The following is a 16,392-nucleotide window of genomic DNA, read 5'->3' as shown; positions in this document are numbered from 1 at the left end:
CTGCATTATTAAGTTCCTTTGTTTTATTATTGAATATTAGTTGAGTATTGAATTACTGAAGTGTCTATGTCCAACACGTTTCTTTCCTTAAAGTTGGTTGTCCTTGATGTTAATGACATGAGGAGTTATTTTCATTTCATTTCTAGTTTTTACCTCATAATTGCTCCAGTGAGTAAAGGTTGACAGTGTCACGTGAGGGAGTTATGGAGATCTTAATTAGCCACAAGAGGGCGCTATTGTTTGAATTTCTCTGCTAGATTGTAAATTGGTTAATTAACATAAATGTGTTTTGCCTCATTCCCCCTTTCTGTATTGAATGAGAAGGTTCATTAGTAGTTTATTTTAAGACATATGGTTAGTTCAGTATGGTTAGATGGTTAGTTCAGTGCATAGAGTGCTGATATATTGGATAATTTTATATTCTGTAAGAGAATTTGCTGTCACCGGAATTGTTTCTTATCTTAATAATTTATTTATGTTTACTGTTTCAGACTGTTGTCAATGCTGTTAATGATTATCATCAACCAAGATTAAAGATTTGGATCTACAGAGAAGGATGCATCTAGCCTCTTCCTGTATTCTAACAGATACACCATACTGATAGCCACCTCACCTGGAAAGAGCTAGCTTTAACCAAACCCTCCTTTGCAGTTTGTTATCACTAACACTTGACTGAAAAGGAAACTGCTTAGTCAATCACCTGATCTGAACAGCATTAAATAAGTCTCAGAGAACCTGGAGGTTTCTTCCTGTTAAAAGGGAATGTTCCTCTCTACTGTCACTACATGCTTACTTAGTATGAGGATTGCCGTAAAGACGCTGATCTGCAAAGATTGCCCCAGGTAAAACTGCTCCTGATCTCGAGGTGGTAGTTCATGCTTTTAATCACTGCACACCTGGACTATTGTAATTCAGTCCTATTTGGGGCAAGTCTGGGTACTATAGCAAGGATACAGCTTGTGCAAAACACAGCTGCCAAGGTTTTAGAGAGCAAGCGCAAATTTAACCATGTTACCCTGATATGGGCTGCATTACACTGATTGCTCGTTGATTTCAGAATTTGTTACACTTCTTTTACTGGTCTACAAGGCTCTGAACTGATTGTCACCACCTTATCTGGCAGCCCTATGACAGCCACATGCCCCGACTAGGGCACTTCGTTTGGAAAATCTTTTACTGCTTTCGGTCCATAGATCACATCTGAAGACGAGATGTGATAGAGCCTTTTAAGTAGCTTACGCAAAGCTTTGAAACAAGCTTCCTCTGTCCACAAGGGCTGATATTTACCTCTGTGGCAGTTTTTAAAACAAGGCTGAAGACCTACTTTTATGATTTGGCATTTTCCTCTCATGGTTATATAAATTAAGCTACTGCTTTTAGTCATTATGTTTTTTTTCTGTTTTTATTGAATTTTATTTTGTCTGTGAAGCACCTTGTTTCATGTCTCTGAGGCGCTACACCAATAAAGGCTGAGTAGAGTAGAGTTGTCATGATTTGGAGCTATCTAAATGAACTGAATTGAACATGACTGCAGTTGTTGTAGACTATAAAGTTTAGGGGGCAATAACTTTTTTTATAAAATAGGGTTAGATTAATCTGGATATATTTACCTGTTAAAGAATTAAATAATTTGAAAGCATTTTCTATCTGCTCTGTTTATTTCGACATTGTTTCTGATCTGAAACATTCATGTGTGATACAAAGCAACAATAACATGTGTCAATCTGTGAGGAGGCATGTTCACTGACAAAACTGGAAAAGAAAAGGTCTAGCACAACTTAAATCTGTGCTCCTATCTGAATGGATGTCATTTAACATTTAGGTTGTTTTATTCTAACATGCAAGCACTGGAGTTATGCTGTCAAGGATTTCACGACGAAAATATGCACCATCAGAAAATGTATGGGCCCTGAGAAGCAACATATAGGGTTACAGCCATAGTGAGTATTACTGCATTATATACCCGGCAGATGAGAAAGTCCCCAGAGCCCAATCATGTAATCCTCCATTCCATGTAGAGTAGTAAATCTCACAGAGGATTACACACAGGATAAAGGTTTACTTCCCTTAAGTCACAACAAGACAATTTTATTTTAAAGGTTTAAATACATTTAACCTCCCCAAAAAAGACTCAGTACTCAACTAGTCAGTTTTTGTTGCTTCCATTTATGGAAAGTTCAAATATGGAAACTTTCAAACTGGTTCTTCTGCACATTACAGCCTGTTTATGAGCAACCTCAAACAAAAACTTTGTTCATGCGTCACGGAGGCCATGGGGATTATGTCTGGACGAGAGATGGTGTTAGGAGATTAGAGCTTTTTTCTGCAACAAGTCTGCTCTGTGCAGGGTTGCACAAAAGAGAGAAAGAAATAGACTTTCTGCTCTCAACGTGAGCTTGTGTTGCCCGCTGGAGGCGAGACAGGGGAAGGCACACAGAAACGGAACGGAAAGATGAAACGGTCCGTGTTCTTGCTGCAGACGGTCCTGGCCACCCGCTTCGTCACCACGTCAACAGAGAGAGAGAGAGAGAAAGAGAGGGGGGGGGGGGTCAAACTTTCTCTCTGCTCCCCAAAACTCCTTCCTTCAATAAAAGATGGCCATGGGATAAACCGCTATAATGATAAAGAGAGAGCCTCAGATCCACAGGTCTGGCACTTTCCCCTCACGCCGCACGGCGCGTGCCCCCTTCAGGCGCGCACCCGCCGTGAATGCATCTCGCTCTCTCCTCACTTTGCTTCCTTTCCTCCTCTCGACAGCATCCAGAACTATAGCGCAGCCGGCCCCATCAGTCGTTGTGCTTCCATCCTCCTCCTCCTCCCCCTTCTCTCTCTTTTATTTCTCACTGCCAGATCTCCCTTCCTTTTCATACACGCACACCCACACACACGCTGGCACACACACACACACACACACACACATCCTCTGCCCGCCTCCAACTCGCCAGCTCGGTCCCTCACTTCTCTGACGCACGACAGGGAAACAACGGACCCGAGAAAAGAAAGATAGGGAGGGGTAAAAAGAAAAAGAAAGAAAAATGCAGCAGAACGAAGTCGGTGCTGATATGATCCACATGCCCGGAATGATGCTGATGATGTTGCTCTGCTGGACAGAGACGCGGTCCTGAAGTCGAGAGGAAAGCTCTCACCCGGCTGTTGAGCGTTCGCCCGAAAGGCATCAGAGAAGAAGGAGGAGGAGGCGGAAAGGGGGAGAGGATGGGCAGAGGTGGGAGACTTGCATTTTAAGCAAACTGCTTAGAAAAAATCAGGAGACGTGGACGAAAGGGGAGAGAGTCGGAACCACAGGAGAGTGAGAGGAGGATAAATCGCATTCTTATCACGTCTTGATTTCTCTCCTCTCCTCTCCTCTGCCACCGAAACAGGGTGAGGAAAGGGGGGGAGAAAAAGAGAGAGAAGAGGAGAGAGGCAGGAGAAGGAAGCCAGATAGCGAGAGAAAGATCCTAACTAGTGGTCTCCCCTCCACACCCGATGCGTTCCAAGGTGAGCGGCTATCTGTTTCCTTATAGATCATGTGGGAGGTATTAATCGTGTGTGTGTGTGTGTGTGTGTGTGTGTGTGTGTGTGTGTGTGTGTGTGTGTGTGTGTGTGTGTGTGTGTGTGTGTGTGTAAGCTGGTGTCTGCATAGCACCGGACTTCGAAGGGGGAGCTGCACGAAGGACAGCGGATAGCGGGAATCCAATTGGCTGATCAATAATCGTTTGTTCCTTCTTTTAGTCGCAATTTTCCGCCAATGTCACGACGGAACCACGGTGCATTATGATGTGCATAGATCTCACTACGCAGGGTGCCTCTCTCCCTCTCTATTTTTATTTTCCATGGGGGGCTGGGTCGGTGAAGAGAGGGGGGCTGGCACAAAACCAAAACCCGGAACTTGTTTAATCTGATCACCTTTCTTAACCAACTCAGGGTCCGCGTCTTTTTAAAGTTCAAACATCGGTAAGCAACACTTTTAATTCTCCTGCACAGCTCTCTCTCTCTCCCCACGTCCTCCTCCCCTCTGTTCTTCTCTAATGGATCAGTCATCCTTTCTTTTTTTCTGCTTCTCCTCCAGCCCGGCATCGGGACGGCGAGCGGAACGCACCGGGCGACTGCAGGGAGCGTCGCGGGAGGATATGTAAAGTAGGAATCCCACTAAACTAAGTACGTATACCGATTCAAACCAGAGTTATTGTTCTGTTTGTTGCGGCTAAATGTTACTTTTTAATGACATCGGATCTGGCTTTTTGATCCCTAACATCGAGGCGGATTAAAAATCCGGAGGATTACACACGGAGTGAAGCGAGAAATGTGGAGGTTTAGACATCGAGGACATCACGCCTATGGACCCTTTTCCCCTTTTTTATTTTTTATTTTTGCGTTTTGAACCTGTCCCGGGTATTTTGAAGGATTACAGCATTTTGACATTTTTTCTTTCTCTTCTTTGAATCTTTTTTGGGGGGCTTTTTTGTCTTCAGCACCATGGACAGCGACTCTCCCTCAGCCAAACGGTCCCACGCGCTTTTTTCTTTATTTTTCTTTGAAACATTTTTTGCCTATTTATTTATTTTATCGAGGCCTCCATTTGAGTTTGGACATAAAAACTCGACGAGAAGTACATTTTCCATCTAAATGTGTTCTATTTGAGTGAATGTGTGTGTGTGTGTGTGTGTGTGTGTGTGTGTGTGTGTGTGTGTGTGTGTGTGTGTGTGAGCGCGTGACTTTCCACTCTTTATATATTGAGTAGTATGTATTGATCCACCATTTACATGTTTCTTCCTCTTTTTTACTGTAATTTTTAAATTGGAGTCAAATAGAGCCCTAAAGCATTTTATTATCAACAGCCATCGTTATGATTTTATTTCATTTCAAACCTACTGAGCTCTAATCCTAAATGAGCTTCACGTTCCCCAAAAACTCATTTGACCCATTGGATTACTTTCCATTTTAGTCTTATTTTATTGCCATTTGGTAAAAAAAAAGACTTTCTCTTACTTGTAGCCAAACTGATAGTTGCATTTCGTAGTAAATGCCGATACATTTGTTTAATAAGATTTAGTCAGAACGCTAAAATGTGTCAAGGCTGGCATATTACAACAGAAACAAGTGTAAAAAAATTCCATTTTGTTCCACTTTCACGTATTTATTTTGTTTTCTACATTAAAGCTTCAACACACCTACTACACTGCATTTTCCATGCCATTCACAAACATTCTAAAGGAGAAATTTAGGTCCCTGTTATGCAATAAATAAAGTGAGGGGACAGTGTATCCTGAACGAGGCTCTCACCCACCTACTGGTGCCTTCGTTTATTCATGACGATAGGCATCTCTGCTGTGATTTATGGTGACCGTAGCAGCACATCTAGTGTATAATAAATGGTGTTTCAGGCTGCATAGTGAAGTGAACTAACTGTCTGAGTACAGAGATTTGTTTGTGTTTCTCCGTTATACTACTGTTCATTCTAGCATGTCTGGCTAACATTTAGTTTGGGATAAACAACAATATTACAGATTATGAAGTATTCTTGAATATCTATTATTCATTGGGATTCGTATCTAAGTGCAACTAATGCATCCCTCCACACATTTTCGCTTCCTTCTTGCCCCTGTAATCTAAACTTTAATATCTCTGTGTTTTTGCATGCATGTGTGTGTGTGTGTGTGTGTGTGTGTGTGTGTGTTTGTGTGTGTTGATAAGTGCACCTCATCTTTTCCTCCCACACCCACCTTTCTGTTGTCTTTCTTTGTTTTCTCTTGCAGTGCTGTGAAGTGGCTCTGTCCCTGGAGCCAAGACTTCATCTGTTTGGTGTCAGTGAGGATGCTGTGGGTTACCTTGCTGAGCACCATAGCCTTAGGATGGACCACACCGATCCCACTGCTCGAGGACTCCGAGGAGATCGACGAGCCCTGCTTCGAGCCCTGTTACTGCGAGGTCAAGGAGGGCATCTTCCATGTCCACTGTGACAGTAAAGGATTTACAAATGTCAGCCAGATCTCCCAGATATGGAGTCGGCCTTTCAAACTCAACCTGCAGAGGAACTCAATGAGGAAGCTGTACTTCAACAGCTTCCTTCATCTTAACAATGCCATATCCATTAACTTGGGTAACAACGCATTGCAAGATATACACGCAGGAGCATTCAATGGCTTAGGAATACTCAAACGGCTGTTCCTGCATGAAAACAAACTAGAAGTTTTTCGGAATGACACATTCCTGGGATTGGAGAGTCTAGAGTACCTCCAGGCAGACTACAATGTCATTAAAAGGATTGAAAGTGGTACATTCAGACACCTTCACAAACTAAGAGTGCTTATATTAAATGACAATCTTATCCCTGTTCTCCCAAATAATCTTTTTCGGTCTGTGTCCCTCACACATCTGGACTTGAGAGGAAATAGACTAAAGACATTGCCGTACAAGGGAACTTTGGAGTACGTTGGACGGAGCTTGATGGAAATCCAGCTGGAGGAGAACCCTTGGAACTGTGTGTGTGAAATTGTCCAGTTAAAAACATGGCTGGAGAGAATCCCGTACACAGCTTTGGTAGGAGAGATCACTTGTGAGTACCCATTCCACTTACATGGAAAAGACCTACGGGAAATTAAACGCGGTGAGCTCTGTCCTCTGCTCTCCGATGTAGAGATTGAGGCCAAGCTGGGAATTCCCCGGGTACCATTCAGCAATGAGAACACTTGGCCTACTAAACCTTCCTCCATGCTCTCCTCCTTTCACAATACAGCCTCTTCTGTGGAGTACAAGGAAAGAGCTGTGAAGCCCACCAAACGACCTCGGCCCACTAAGAATCCCCCAACCCCTCGTAGCATCTACCCAGGTATCAACCAGCCTCCGATTGCTGGTTACCAAACCAGACCACCAATACCAATTATTTGTCCAGCTGGGTGTATCTGTAACCTTCACATTAATGACCTGGGCTTGACAGTGAACTGTAAAGAGAAAGGCTTTCACAACATCTCAGAGCTCCTGCCACGCCCCCTCAATGCCAAGAAATTGTATCTCAGTGGGAACCTTGTACAGAAAATCTATCGTTCAGATTTCTGGAACTTCTCAAGTTTGGATTTACTGCATTTAGGGAACAATCGGATCTCCTATGTCCAAGAGGGCGCCTTTATCAACTTACCAAACCTAAAGAGTTTATATCTAAATGGAAATGACATTGAAAGGCTCACGCCTGGGATGTTTCGAGGCCTCCAGATGTTGAGTTATCTTTACTTTGAGTATAATGTAATTCGTGAGATCCAGCCGCACTCTTTCTCTCTTATGCCCAATCTCCAGCTTGTTTTTCTTAATGACAACCTGCTTCGGGCCCTCCCCACTGATGCATTTGCTGGCACCAGCCTTGCACGTCTCAATCTTCGCAGCAATTACTTTGTTTCCCTGCCTGTGCATGGGGTCCTGGAGCACCTGACCTCCATTGTTCAGATTGATCTCCATCAGAACCCTTGGGACTGCTCGTGCGACATCATTCCACTCAAACAGTGGCTGGAAAAGCTCTCCTCCGTCATTGTAGTCGGGGATGTCACATGCAAGATGCCAGAGTTTGCATTTGGAAAGGACCTGCGCTCTCTCGAGGTTGAGGTCATCTGTCCAGAGCTTAGATATTCTACAGGCCCTTCCCCAGCATTGCCTGGTGGGGATGACTCCACCACTGGGAGCTCTGATGTGGGAGAAGCTGGCAGGAGAGGGGCTGTTCCACTCTCAGTCCTCATCCTCAGCCTACTCATCCTGTTCATCTCAGCTGTGTTTGTGGCTGCTGGACTTTTTGCCTTTGTTCTTCGACGCAGAAAGAAGCTGCCGTTCCGCAAACGTTCGGAGGTGGATCTAGCAGGGATCCAGATGCAATGCAGGATTTTTGAGGACCCACCAAGGCAAAACAGTGCCGGTAACAATGGCACACCAGAGAAACCAACACCCAGTATGCACACACACTCGCACACAAGTCATGCACATGCTCATGGCCACGTTTATGATTACATCCCCCACCCTGTGACTCAGATGTGTAACAACCCTATCTATAAGCCTAGAGAGGGGGAGATTGCAGAGGAGGAGAGGGCACAGTTTTCAGAAAAGAAAGACAATGGCAGCAGTGGCAGCAGTAACTATAGGACCTTATTAGAAAAAGAGCGAGAGTGGACCCTTGCTGTCTCAAACTCTCAACTCAACACCATTGTTACGGTCAACCACGCCACCGCTGATGTGGCGGGATTTCACGAGAATGGAGGGCTGTGCCCTACAGTGATTGACAGTCAGAGACCCACACCAACAGTGGGCTTTGTCGATTGTTTGTATGGGACAGTACCCAAATTAAAGGACATGCATGTTGCTCATGCCCATCCACCAGGCATGCAGTACCCAGATTTGCAGCAAGATGCACGACTGAAGGAGACATTGCTTTTCACAGCTGGGAAAGGCTGCTACCCTGACCCAACCCAAAGTGATTACCTCGAGTTAAGGGCCAAACTTCAGACCAAGCCAGATTACCTCGAAGTCTTGGAAAAATCTTATCGGTTCTAACATCTGCAGCCCATTGGAAACAAAACAAACTAAAAAAAATACAAGAAAAGAAAAACAAAACAACAACATTGTCACCTAAAAACAAAGCAGCATGATACAAAATGAAATATGATACAGTCACAATGCCCCGACACAAATCACCTTGGAGGAGAGGTCATTCTCAGATATTTCAATTAAGTGCCTTGTTTTCAGAGTAGCCAGCAATGTCAACAACCATTATTTTTATATTACATAAATATATATATATAAATATATATATATAAATGCCCTGAAGAGAGCAAAAGATGAAGCAGAGGGGCACTGGGAGAAACTACAAACCACGTTACATCCGTCACTAAAACCCAATTTTATGGAGTTACAATAACGTGCTACTAATTACAATGTGGACAAACGGGAGCTGGACGTCTCCCTTTCTTCTTTTTTCTGTCTTTTTTTTTTAATCTATTTTACCCCCAACTAGGATCTACAAACACACGGAGGCTGTGCACAGATTTTTTATGAAATAATCAAAAGAGGAAAACAAATACTTCTATCCAAACTGAACTGCAGTTTGCTGCATGCACTCGCTTCAGTGCAGGAGGTGAGAGAATTTACTCAGAACTATGTGACATTAATGAACAGAGAAACTGCAACAAATTTAAAAGTTCAGTGTTCTATTTAATTTTTATATCTTATTAATATTGTTATTACTATAAATGGGGACTTCTGTCTATATCAGGGTGTTTCTCGTTAAAAAAAGGAAGCACCAATGCACTGATGGTAAAATATTTGTGAATATTATTGTAGGATAAAGCTTAGGGTCTTCTGGATTTTTCCACGCACTTTGTTAAGATCTTTCCCTCCCCTCCCTCTGCCTCCCTCACCCTCTTTCATTGCTTCTGGAATTCTCCCATGTCCACCCACTAACAGCTTTGTAGGAAGCACTTTTAATGTTTTCTCTTTCACAACGATTTGAAGAAAAATGTGCATATATTTATTCTGTAATTTCAGTGAATAATTTAATTGTAAAGGTAATGTTAAATCAATGTATAGTGAATATGCGTCTGGTATAGCCTTCTTAATAAAAACAAACTCTTCAATCAAATGATGAAAGAGTTGCCACTGGACCGTGTGTGGAAGTTATACTGACAAACTGTGCCTTTGGTGTCCTGCTGAAGAGGTTTGCTGGAAATGCTGCTGGAGATGAAAGAAAACTAGAAAGAAAAGTGCTGGAGGGTAATATTACCTGAATTGATATGACTTTTAATATTCTTTCAATAATGTAGGCAAAACATAAAACACTGATGCTTGTTTAGCATTTTATTTTAGGTTTCAATCTCAACTTCTGGGTTTAATTCTACGGCATCCCAAAAGATCAGGCGAAGTAAAAGCTTGAAGAAAAGAGGAAATACCAAATCAGTGAGAAATGCTGGTATTGTCTTTTGAAAATGTACAGCTGATGTTGGACCCTAAATAATTAGTAAGAGGGTGACTGAACATATGATTGAAAGACACATTTGGATGCAGCAAAATTTGTTTCTCTGTTCTTCTGAAGCAGCTGTGAGCTCAGTCCACTGGGGGGCGATAAAATGAGTATTCCATTTATTATTGCAGTGATGTTACTGTTGAATGACTATATCATTATTATATCATTACAAATGTTTAAAGCTCTCACACACACACACACACACACACACTATATATATATATATATATATATATATATATATATATATATATATATATATATATATATATATTTGTACATACATACATACATATACAGTGGTGTGAAAAACTATTAGCCCCCTTCCTGATTTTTTTTTCTTCTGCACGTTTGTCACACAAAATGTTTCTGATCATCAAACACATTCAACCATTAGTCAATGATAACACAAGTAAACACAAAATGCCGTTTTTAAATGATGGTTTTTATTATTTAGGGTAAGAACAAAATCCAAACCTACATTGCCCTGTGTGAAAAAGTAATTGCCCCTGAACCTAATAACTGGTTGGGCCTCCCTTAGCAGCAATAACTGCAATCAAGCGTTTGCGATAACTTGCTACGAGTCTTTTACAGCGCTCTGGAGGAATTTTGGTCCACTCATCTTTGCAGAGTTGTTGTATTTCAGCTTCATTTGAGGGTTTTCTAGCATGAACCGCCTTTTTAAGGTCATGCCATAGCATCTCAATAGGATTCAGGTCAGGACTTGACTAGGCCACTCCAAAGTCTTCATTTTGTTGTTCTTCAGCCATTCAGAGGTGGATTTGCTGGTGTGTTTTGGGTCATTGTCCTGCTGCAGCACTGAAGATCGCTTCAGCTTTAGTTGACGAACAGATGGTCGGACATTCTCCTTCAGGATGTTTTGGTAGACGGTAGAATTCATGGTTCCATTTATCACAACAAGCCTTCCAGTTCCTGAAGCAGCAAAACAACCCCAGACCATCACACTACCACCACCATATTTTACTGTTGGTATGATGTTCTTTGTCTGAAATGCTGTGTTACCTCTACGCCAGATGTAACGGGACATTTGCCTTCCAAAAAGATCAACTTTTGTCTCATCAGTCCACAAGGTATTTTCCGAAAAGTCTTGGCAATCATTGAGATGTTTCATAGCAAAATTGAGACGAGCCCTAATGTTCTTTTTGTTTAACAGTGGTTTGCGTCTTGGAAATCTGCCATGCAGGCCATTTTTGCCCAGTCTCTTTCTTATGGTGGAGTCGTGAACACTGACCTTAACTGAGGCAAGTGAGGCCTGCAGTTCTTTACAAGTAGTCCTGGGGTCTTTTGTGACCTCTCGGATGAGTTGTCTCTGAGCTCTTGGGGTAACTTTGGTCAGCCGCCCACTCCTGGGAAGGTTCACCACTGTTCCATGTTGTTGCCATTTGTGGATAATGGCTCTCACTGTGGTTCGCTGGAGTCCCAAAGCTTTAGAAATGACTTTATAACCTTTACCAGACTGATAGATCTCAATTACTTTTGTTCTTGAATTTCTTTGGATCTTGGCATGATGTCTAGCTTTTGAGGTGCTTTTGGTCTACTTCTCTGTGTCAGGCAGCTCATATTCAAGTGATTTCTTGATTGAAACAGGTGTGGCAGTAATCAGGCTTGGGGGTGGCTACAGAAATTGAACTCAGGTGTGAAACACCACAGTTGGGTTATTTTTTAACAAGGGGACAATTACTTTTTCACACAGGGCAATGTAGGTTTGGATTTTGTTCTCACCCTAAATAATAAAAACCATCATTTCAAAACTGCATTTTGTGTTTACTTGTGTTATCTTTGACTAATGGTAAAATGTGTTTGATGATCAGAAACATTTTGTGTGACAAACATACAAAAGAATAAGAAATCAGGATAGGGCAAAGAATTTTTCACACCACTGTGTGTGTGCATATATATATATATATATATATATATATATATATATATATATATATATATATATATATATATATGAGAAGTAAACTAAACAGTAGGAAAAAAATCTTAATTTCTTTCTTTTTTTTTTTTTTTTTACTTGAAAGACTTCCGAGAGCTTTTCCATTTTCTTTTGAATTGCCGATCCCTGACTTTCTATCTGCACTGAAAACCACTCATGGGTTAATTACTCCTAAATAGTTTCCTCCAAAGCAATCATCATTTGATTAATGTAGCTGTTTATAGTATTTTCCATGTTCGTTTCATGCATTTTGGGTGAAAGAAAAGACAAATGAAAACGAAAAAAAAAGAAATATATGAAGGTTGAACCAACCATATATATCACATAGTAATCCTATTTCATGTAAAAAAAATATGATTTGAGAAAGAAAATTTAAATGGATGTTGGTGTTGTGAAAAATTGTGAAGACACAATGGAAGGAAACTGCTTTGAAAACGACACATTATGCACTTTCATTTTATTCCAGTATATATTTACAGATAGTGATGTCACTCAGTTGCATCTGGATCAGATGGTTTCTTGTGTGTAAGGAGTCACACTAACTGAAAGAAATGTAGCCACTTACCTTTCTTTCCTGTTCAGATGAAAACACCAATCGCTAGCTTAGCAGAGTCATCTCCAGCATTGGTTATCAGTGAATCAGTCTTGAATTAAATGGAACATTTTACCTTGTTTTGTATTCACTGTTTATTTCTTTTGACAATGGACACCTTGGTAAAAAAAACATTTAGAAGCAAAGCTGTGTATCACCAAAGATACTACTTCTTTCTTTAGAGGGCCTATTGGACTGTGCCCATAAAATCTCACTGAACTCATGATGACCAACATGCTCGTACACAGCTGCACATAAAACCTCAGTGTCCCTGATGACAAGGTGGGGTTGCATGGTCAGCATTTCAGTATGCACTCAGACTGATTAAAAACGAGGGATCACTCTGTTAACGTAAACATTCAATAACCAAACCCAATCAGCATCAAATTCATCATTCAAGTTTGAGGATTGTAGATAGTTTTGCACTTGTCCATTTCTTGCTATTGTCCCATCACCGTTTTTCATCCGAATTTCATAAAGAAGTGTTATAGGGCTTAGTCCTGTTGTTCCATCCTAATTGGTTTTAAACCCAACTAATCTTCTTGCTATCCTGGTTTGGAATCTGCAAGTGGTTTAACATTCAAAGTTGTTGCACTAATCTTCCCTGCATTCATCCTAAATCTGAGGTCATGTTTGCTGTAAAAAAATGTGCCCAACATCAGTTCTTGAGGCCTTTCCACCAATACTTCTTTACATTAACTTAAGCTATATTTCCAGTTTTGGTCCCTTCATGTTACTTGCATTTGCTTGTTTTTGTTCTTTTCAACTTCAATTTTTGTATTTTTCTAGGTCCAAATGACTAGCCCGGCCTGCCAGATTCGCCCTCTGTCTATTCTACACAGAGAACGAGTCTGGATGCTCAGAAGCAGAGAGCAACACGAGGGGAGGGGCTAGCCTGCTCAAAAATAACCAATCAGGGAAAAGGCAGAAATGACAATTGTAGTGCGGGACGCTGTAGATTTTTAGCTTTAGTCAAAGATGGCGTCTAAAGAAATATCTTTCTTTAGAAGAAAGGCTTTCAGCGCTTCATCTTCTTGTGGTTTTAAAGACACGCCCTAGCCATTTAAAACAGAGGAAAGAGACAGAGCGAACGCTGCTTCATCTTAGCCGTTGCGGTGTGTGACGTACACTGCTCAGTGCTGATTGGCTCAGTTAGATATCTCAGGGGGTGGAGTTATTTGAGTGAGAGAGTTACCAGGCTCTTTGCTTCTATAAGGAAGCATGGGCATGGCTGGCCAGGCTACCAGATGACCTGAGTTTATATAGAAATGCCAAATGTTGAGCTGTAATCCAACTTCTTGCAGACAGTAAAGTTGCTAATTGACTCTTACTTAACTTTTTAAGTTTATTTGTGAACAGAAAGTGTAAGAATTAAACGTTTTGGCCTTTTGCATTTTCCCCAGCGTTTACTATCTGAATTCATACGGTTTAATACAGATTTGTCATATTCTACATTATGATGCATATAATGTGTTGGATTTGTGTTCCCTGCTGGGTAGATTAGAGACATTAAATGGATTAAATGCATTTCTCTAAAGTAGAACTGTTACACGTGTATCTTTATGCAGTCGCTGCACATTTCTTGAAATTATCTTGATTTTATCACATTTAGGATACAATTTATACATGCAAGGTCATTGGTATGTCTTGACATATAATGTTGGATTGTCTGATTTCAACCTGAAGTCTGATTCTGTTGTGGTGTTGTCATTTAAAGCTGATTAGAGGAGCATCTGTAGGGTTTTACGTCAGGATGATGTCTAGCTGCGTTTTTTTTTTCCTTTCTCCTTCGTTTAGTTTTTTTTTTTTTGTCTCTAAATGTATATTTTTGGCCCCTGGTTATTTGGTATTTGCCTGCATCACACATTAGAGAAAAGGTTGCTTTCAGTCCACGGTTACACGAGTCAGCCCATGCACGTGTATGTTAGATTGATCGCTCATCCTTCTTTCTTGTTTTCCTGTCCTCCGTTGGTGTTTGTTGATTTGTTGGTGGCTGTTTGAGAGTCAAAATTGGCTGAGACATTGATTTGGAATGGCAGTGTGGAGCGAATGTGGAGGGGAATAACAAAACAGGAGGACTTTGAGAGAACCATTGATAGCAGGGAGTGCAAAGACAAGCAGCTTAGGAAAGTGTAAGAGAACACGGAATCATTAGAAGCAGATCATAAAGGACGTGCTACTTAGGGGAAGTAGAAGTCATTTTTCTTCTTTCCTTGTCCCTGAAAAAGCAGTAATTGTCCAATTAACCCAAAAAGAAAGTCCAATGAAAAGACAAAATGCTTCGAAGAGACAGATATCTCTGCAACTTCTTCCACTGAGCAATTTGCATTTATATATGTGTGTGTGTGTGTGTGGGTGTGTGTGTGTGTGTGTGTGTGGGTGGGGGTGGGGGGGTCCTCTATTGAAGGATATGGAGAATTATCTCCAGTTTGCTGAAAAAGCCAATCTGCCTCTGACCACTGTGCTGAGTTGCAGTATGCTGCAGGTGCTGCAAACAGAAAGGAACACTCCAGTCTTTGTGTGTGTGTGTGTGTGTGTGTGTGTGTGTGTGTGTGTGTGTGTGTGTGTTTAGAGGCTGTGGGCAGGAAAAATTATTTGCTAGAAGCTTATCTGTTGGTGCTGATGGCTCGGCTAATTTCAGGAGTTCTGTGTGTTGTCGTAAAGCTCGGAGAGCTAGGGACTTTTTTTATTTCTTTGCAAGAAAAAAAAGTTTTTCTATGTTCTGCGCAGATTTGTCAGTATTCAGTGTCATGCATTTAATAATCTGCAGATAATCACCTGCCATTTAGTGAGCCACGATGTTTTTACTTTTTTCCTATAAAATTGCACGAAAATGCTGCTGCTTGTTGTAATATAGAAGTTAAAAACATTATAATCCCTAAAGAAGAAACGTACACACCACTCCAATAGCTTCAGCTTTTCTAAGTCCTGAGATCATGAAAATCTTTTTTACCACATCAGTCAACAGTGCTGCAGTGCAGGAGCACAACTGACCCAGTATGCTGAGAGAGAGCGAGAGCGAGAGAGAGAGAGAGAGAGAAGTGGTGAAGGAGAGAAAAGAAATGGCTGCAGGAAGCAGCAGAGTGAGAATAAGGAGAGAGGGTGATTCTCAGCGCTCTGCTACCTCTGCTGCCGTGTGTGCTGTAAAGCTCTGCATTCGTATTGTTTGCCTTGTGAATTTTTGGGTTCCCCTGAGATCGTGGCCCTCTCTCAGGTTTGAAAAAAAGTGCAAGTCTGGGAAAAGTTGCAGCCATTTGGGCAGCTCAGCAGTGTGTACTACAGTCATGGCTTTGTGCAGAAGACAGATAAAGAAATCTACTTCATTATCGCTCATTCCAGAGGAAGGGAGGGCAGAGCAAGAAGCAGGATTTCATAAAATAGAATATGGAGCACAATGTCCCTCTCATTGTCCTGCGGTGTAAGACCTACTTTAAATTGCCTTTAATTATTTTATGTGCAGTAAATTTCTTCTTATTTGCCTCTTTCTTCTAATGAGGTGTGATTTGCACAGAGTCACTCATCCTAATGACTCTTGATGTCATGGAGTTTAAAAAATGCTTGCTTCATCTAATCCCTGTTAGCTATTTTTTTCCTGTTTCCTTTTTTACCTTCTACACTATAGACCCTTGCACATCTTTCCACTCCCACCGCAGTTTCAAACAGGAAGCTTCTGACCTCTCTGCTTTACTCTGTATGAACTCAATGGGTAACACTTTCAGTTAGTTAGCTGTAGCTGATGTGATACTGCTTCGTTTTGGAGGGAGTCTCAAGGGATGTTGTTGTGTTTGATTGTTCTTTAGTCCATCTGTGTCAACCAGTCGATCAAACATGAGCCTCCCAACTGAG

At 41.4% G+C, this 16,392-nt stretch overlaps 1 protein-coding gene across 5 annotated transcripts; it reads left to right on the top strand.

Moving 5' to 3' along the window:
- The first annotated feature begins 2,730 nt into the window (after nucleotides 1–2,730).
- On the top strand, nucleotides 2,731–12,246 carry slitrk3a (SLIT and NTRK-like family, member 3a). Of its 5 annotated transcripts, XM_015951795.3 has the most exons (4): nucleotides 3,230–3,498; nucleotides 3,925–3,954; nucleotides 4,070–4,158; nucleotides 5,757–12,246. In XM_015951795.3, the coding sequence occupies exon 4, from the start codon at nucleotides 5,815–5,817 to the stop codon at nucleotides 8,527–8,529; it is 2,715 nt and encodes a 904-aa protein (XP_015807281.1). In that variant the 5' UTR covers nucleotides 3,230–3,498; nucleotides 3,925–3,954; nucleotides 4,070–4,158; nucleotides 5,757–5,814; the 3' UTR covers nucleotides 8,530–12,246. The 5 variants fall into 5 exon arrangements, with proteins under 5 accessions (XP_015807284.1, XP_015807281.1, XP_015807283.1 ...); XM_015951798.3 differs by lacking the exons at nucleotides 3,230–3,498; nucleotides 3,925–3,954 and adding an exon at nucleotides 2,731–3,223; XM_015951797.3 differs by lacking the exon at nucleotides 3,925–3,954.
- Nucleotides 12,247–16,392: the final 4,146 nt, after the last annotated feature.

This window comes from Nothobranchius furzeri, chromosome 13, assembly GCF_043380555.1.
Source record: "Nothobranchius furzeri strain GRZ-AD chromosome 13, NfurGRZ-RIMD1, whole genome shotgun sequence".
Taxonomy (NCBI): domain Eukaryota; kingdom Metazoa; phylum Chordata; class Actinopteri; order Cyprinodontiformes; family Nothobranchiidae; genus Nothobranchius; species Nothobranchius furzeri.
This window is presented reverse-complemented; position numbering and strand designations above follow the sequence as displayed.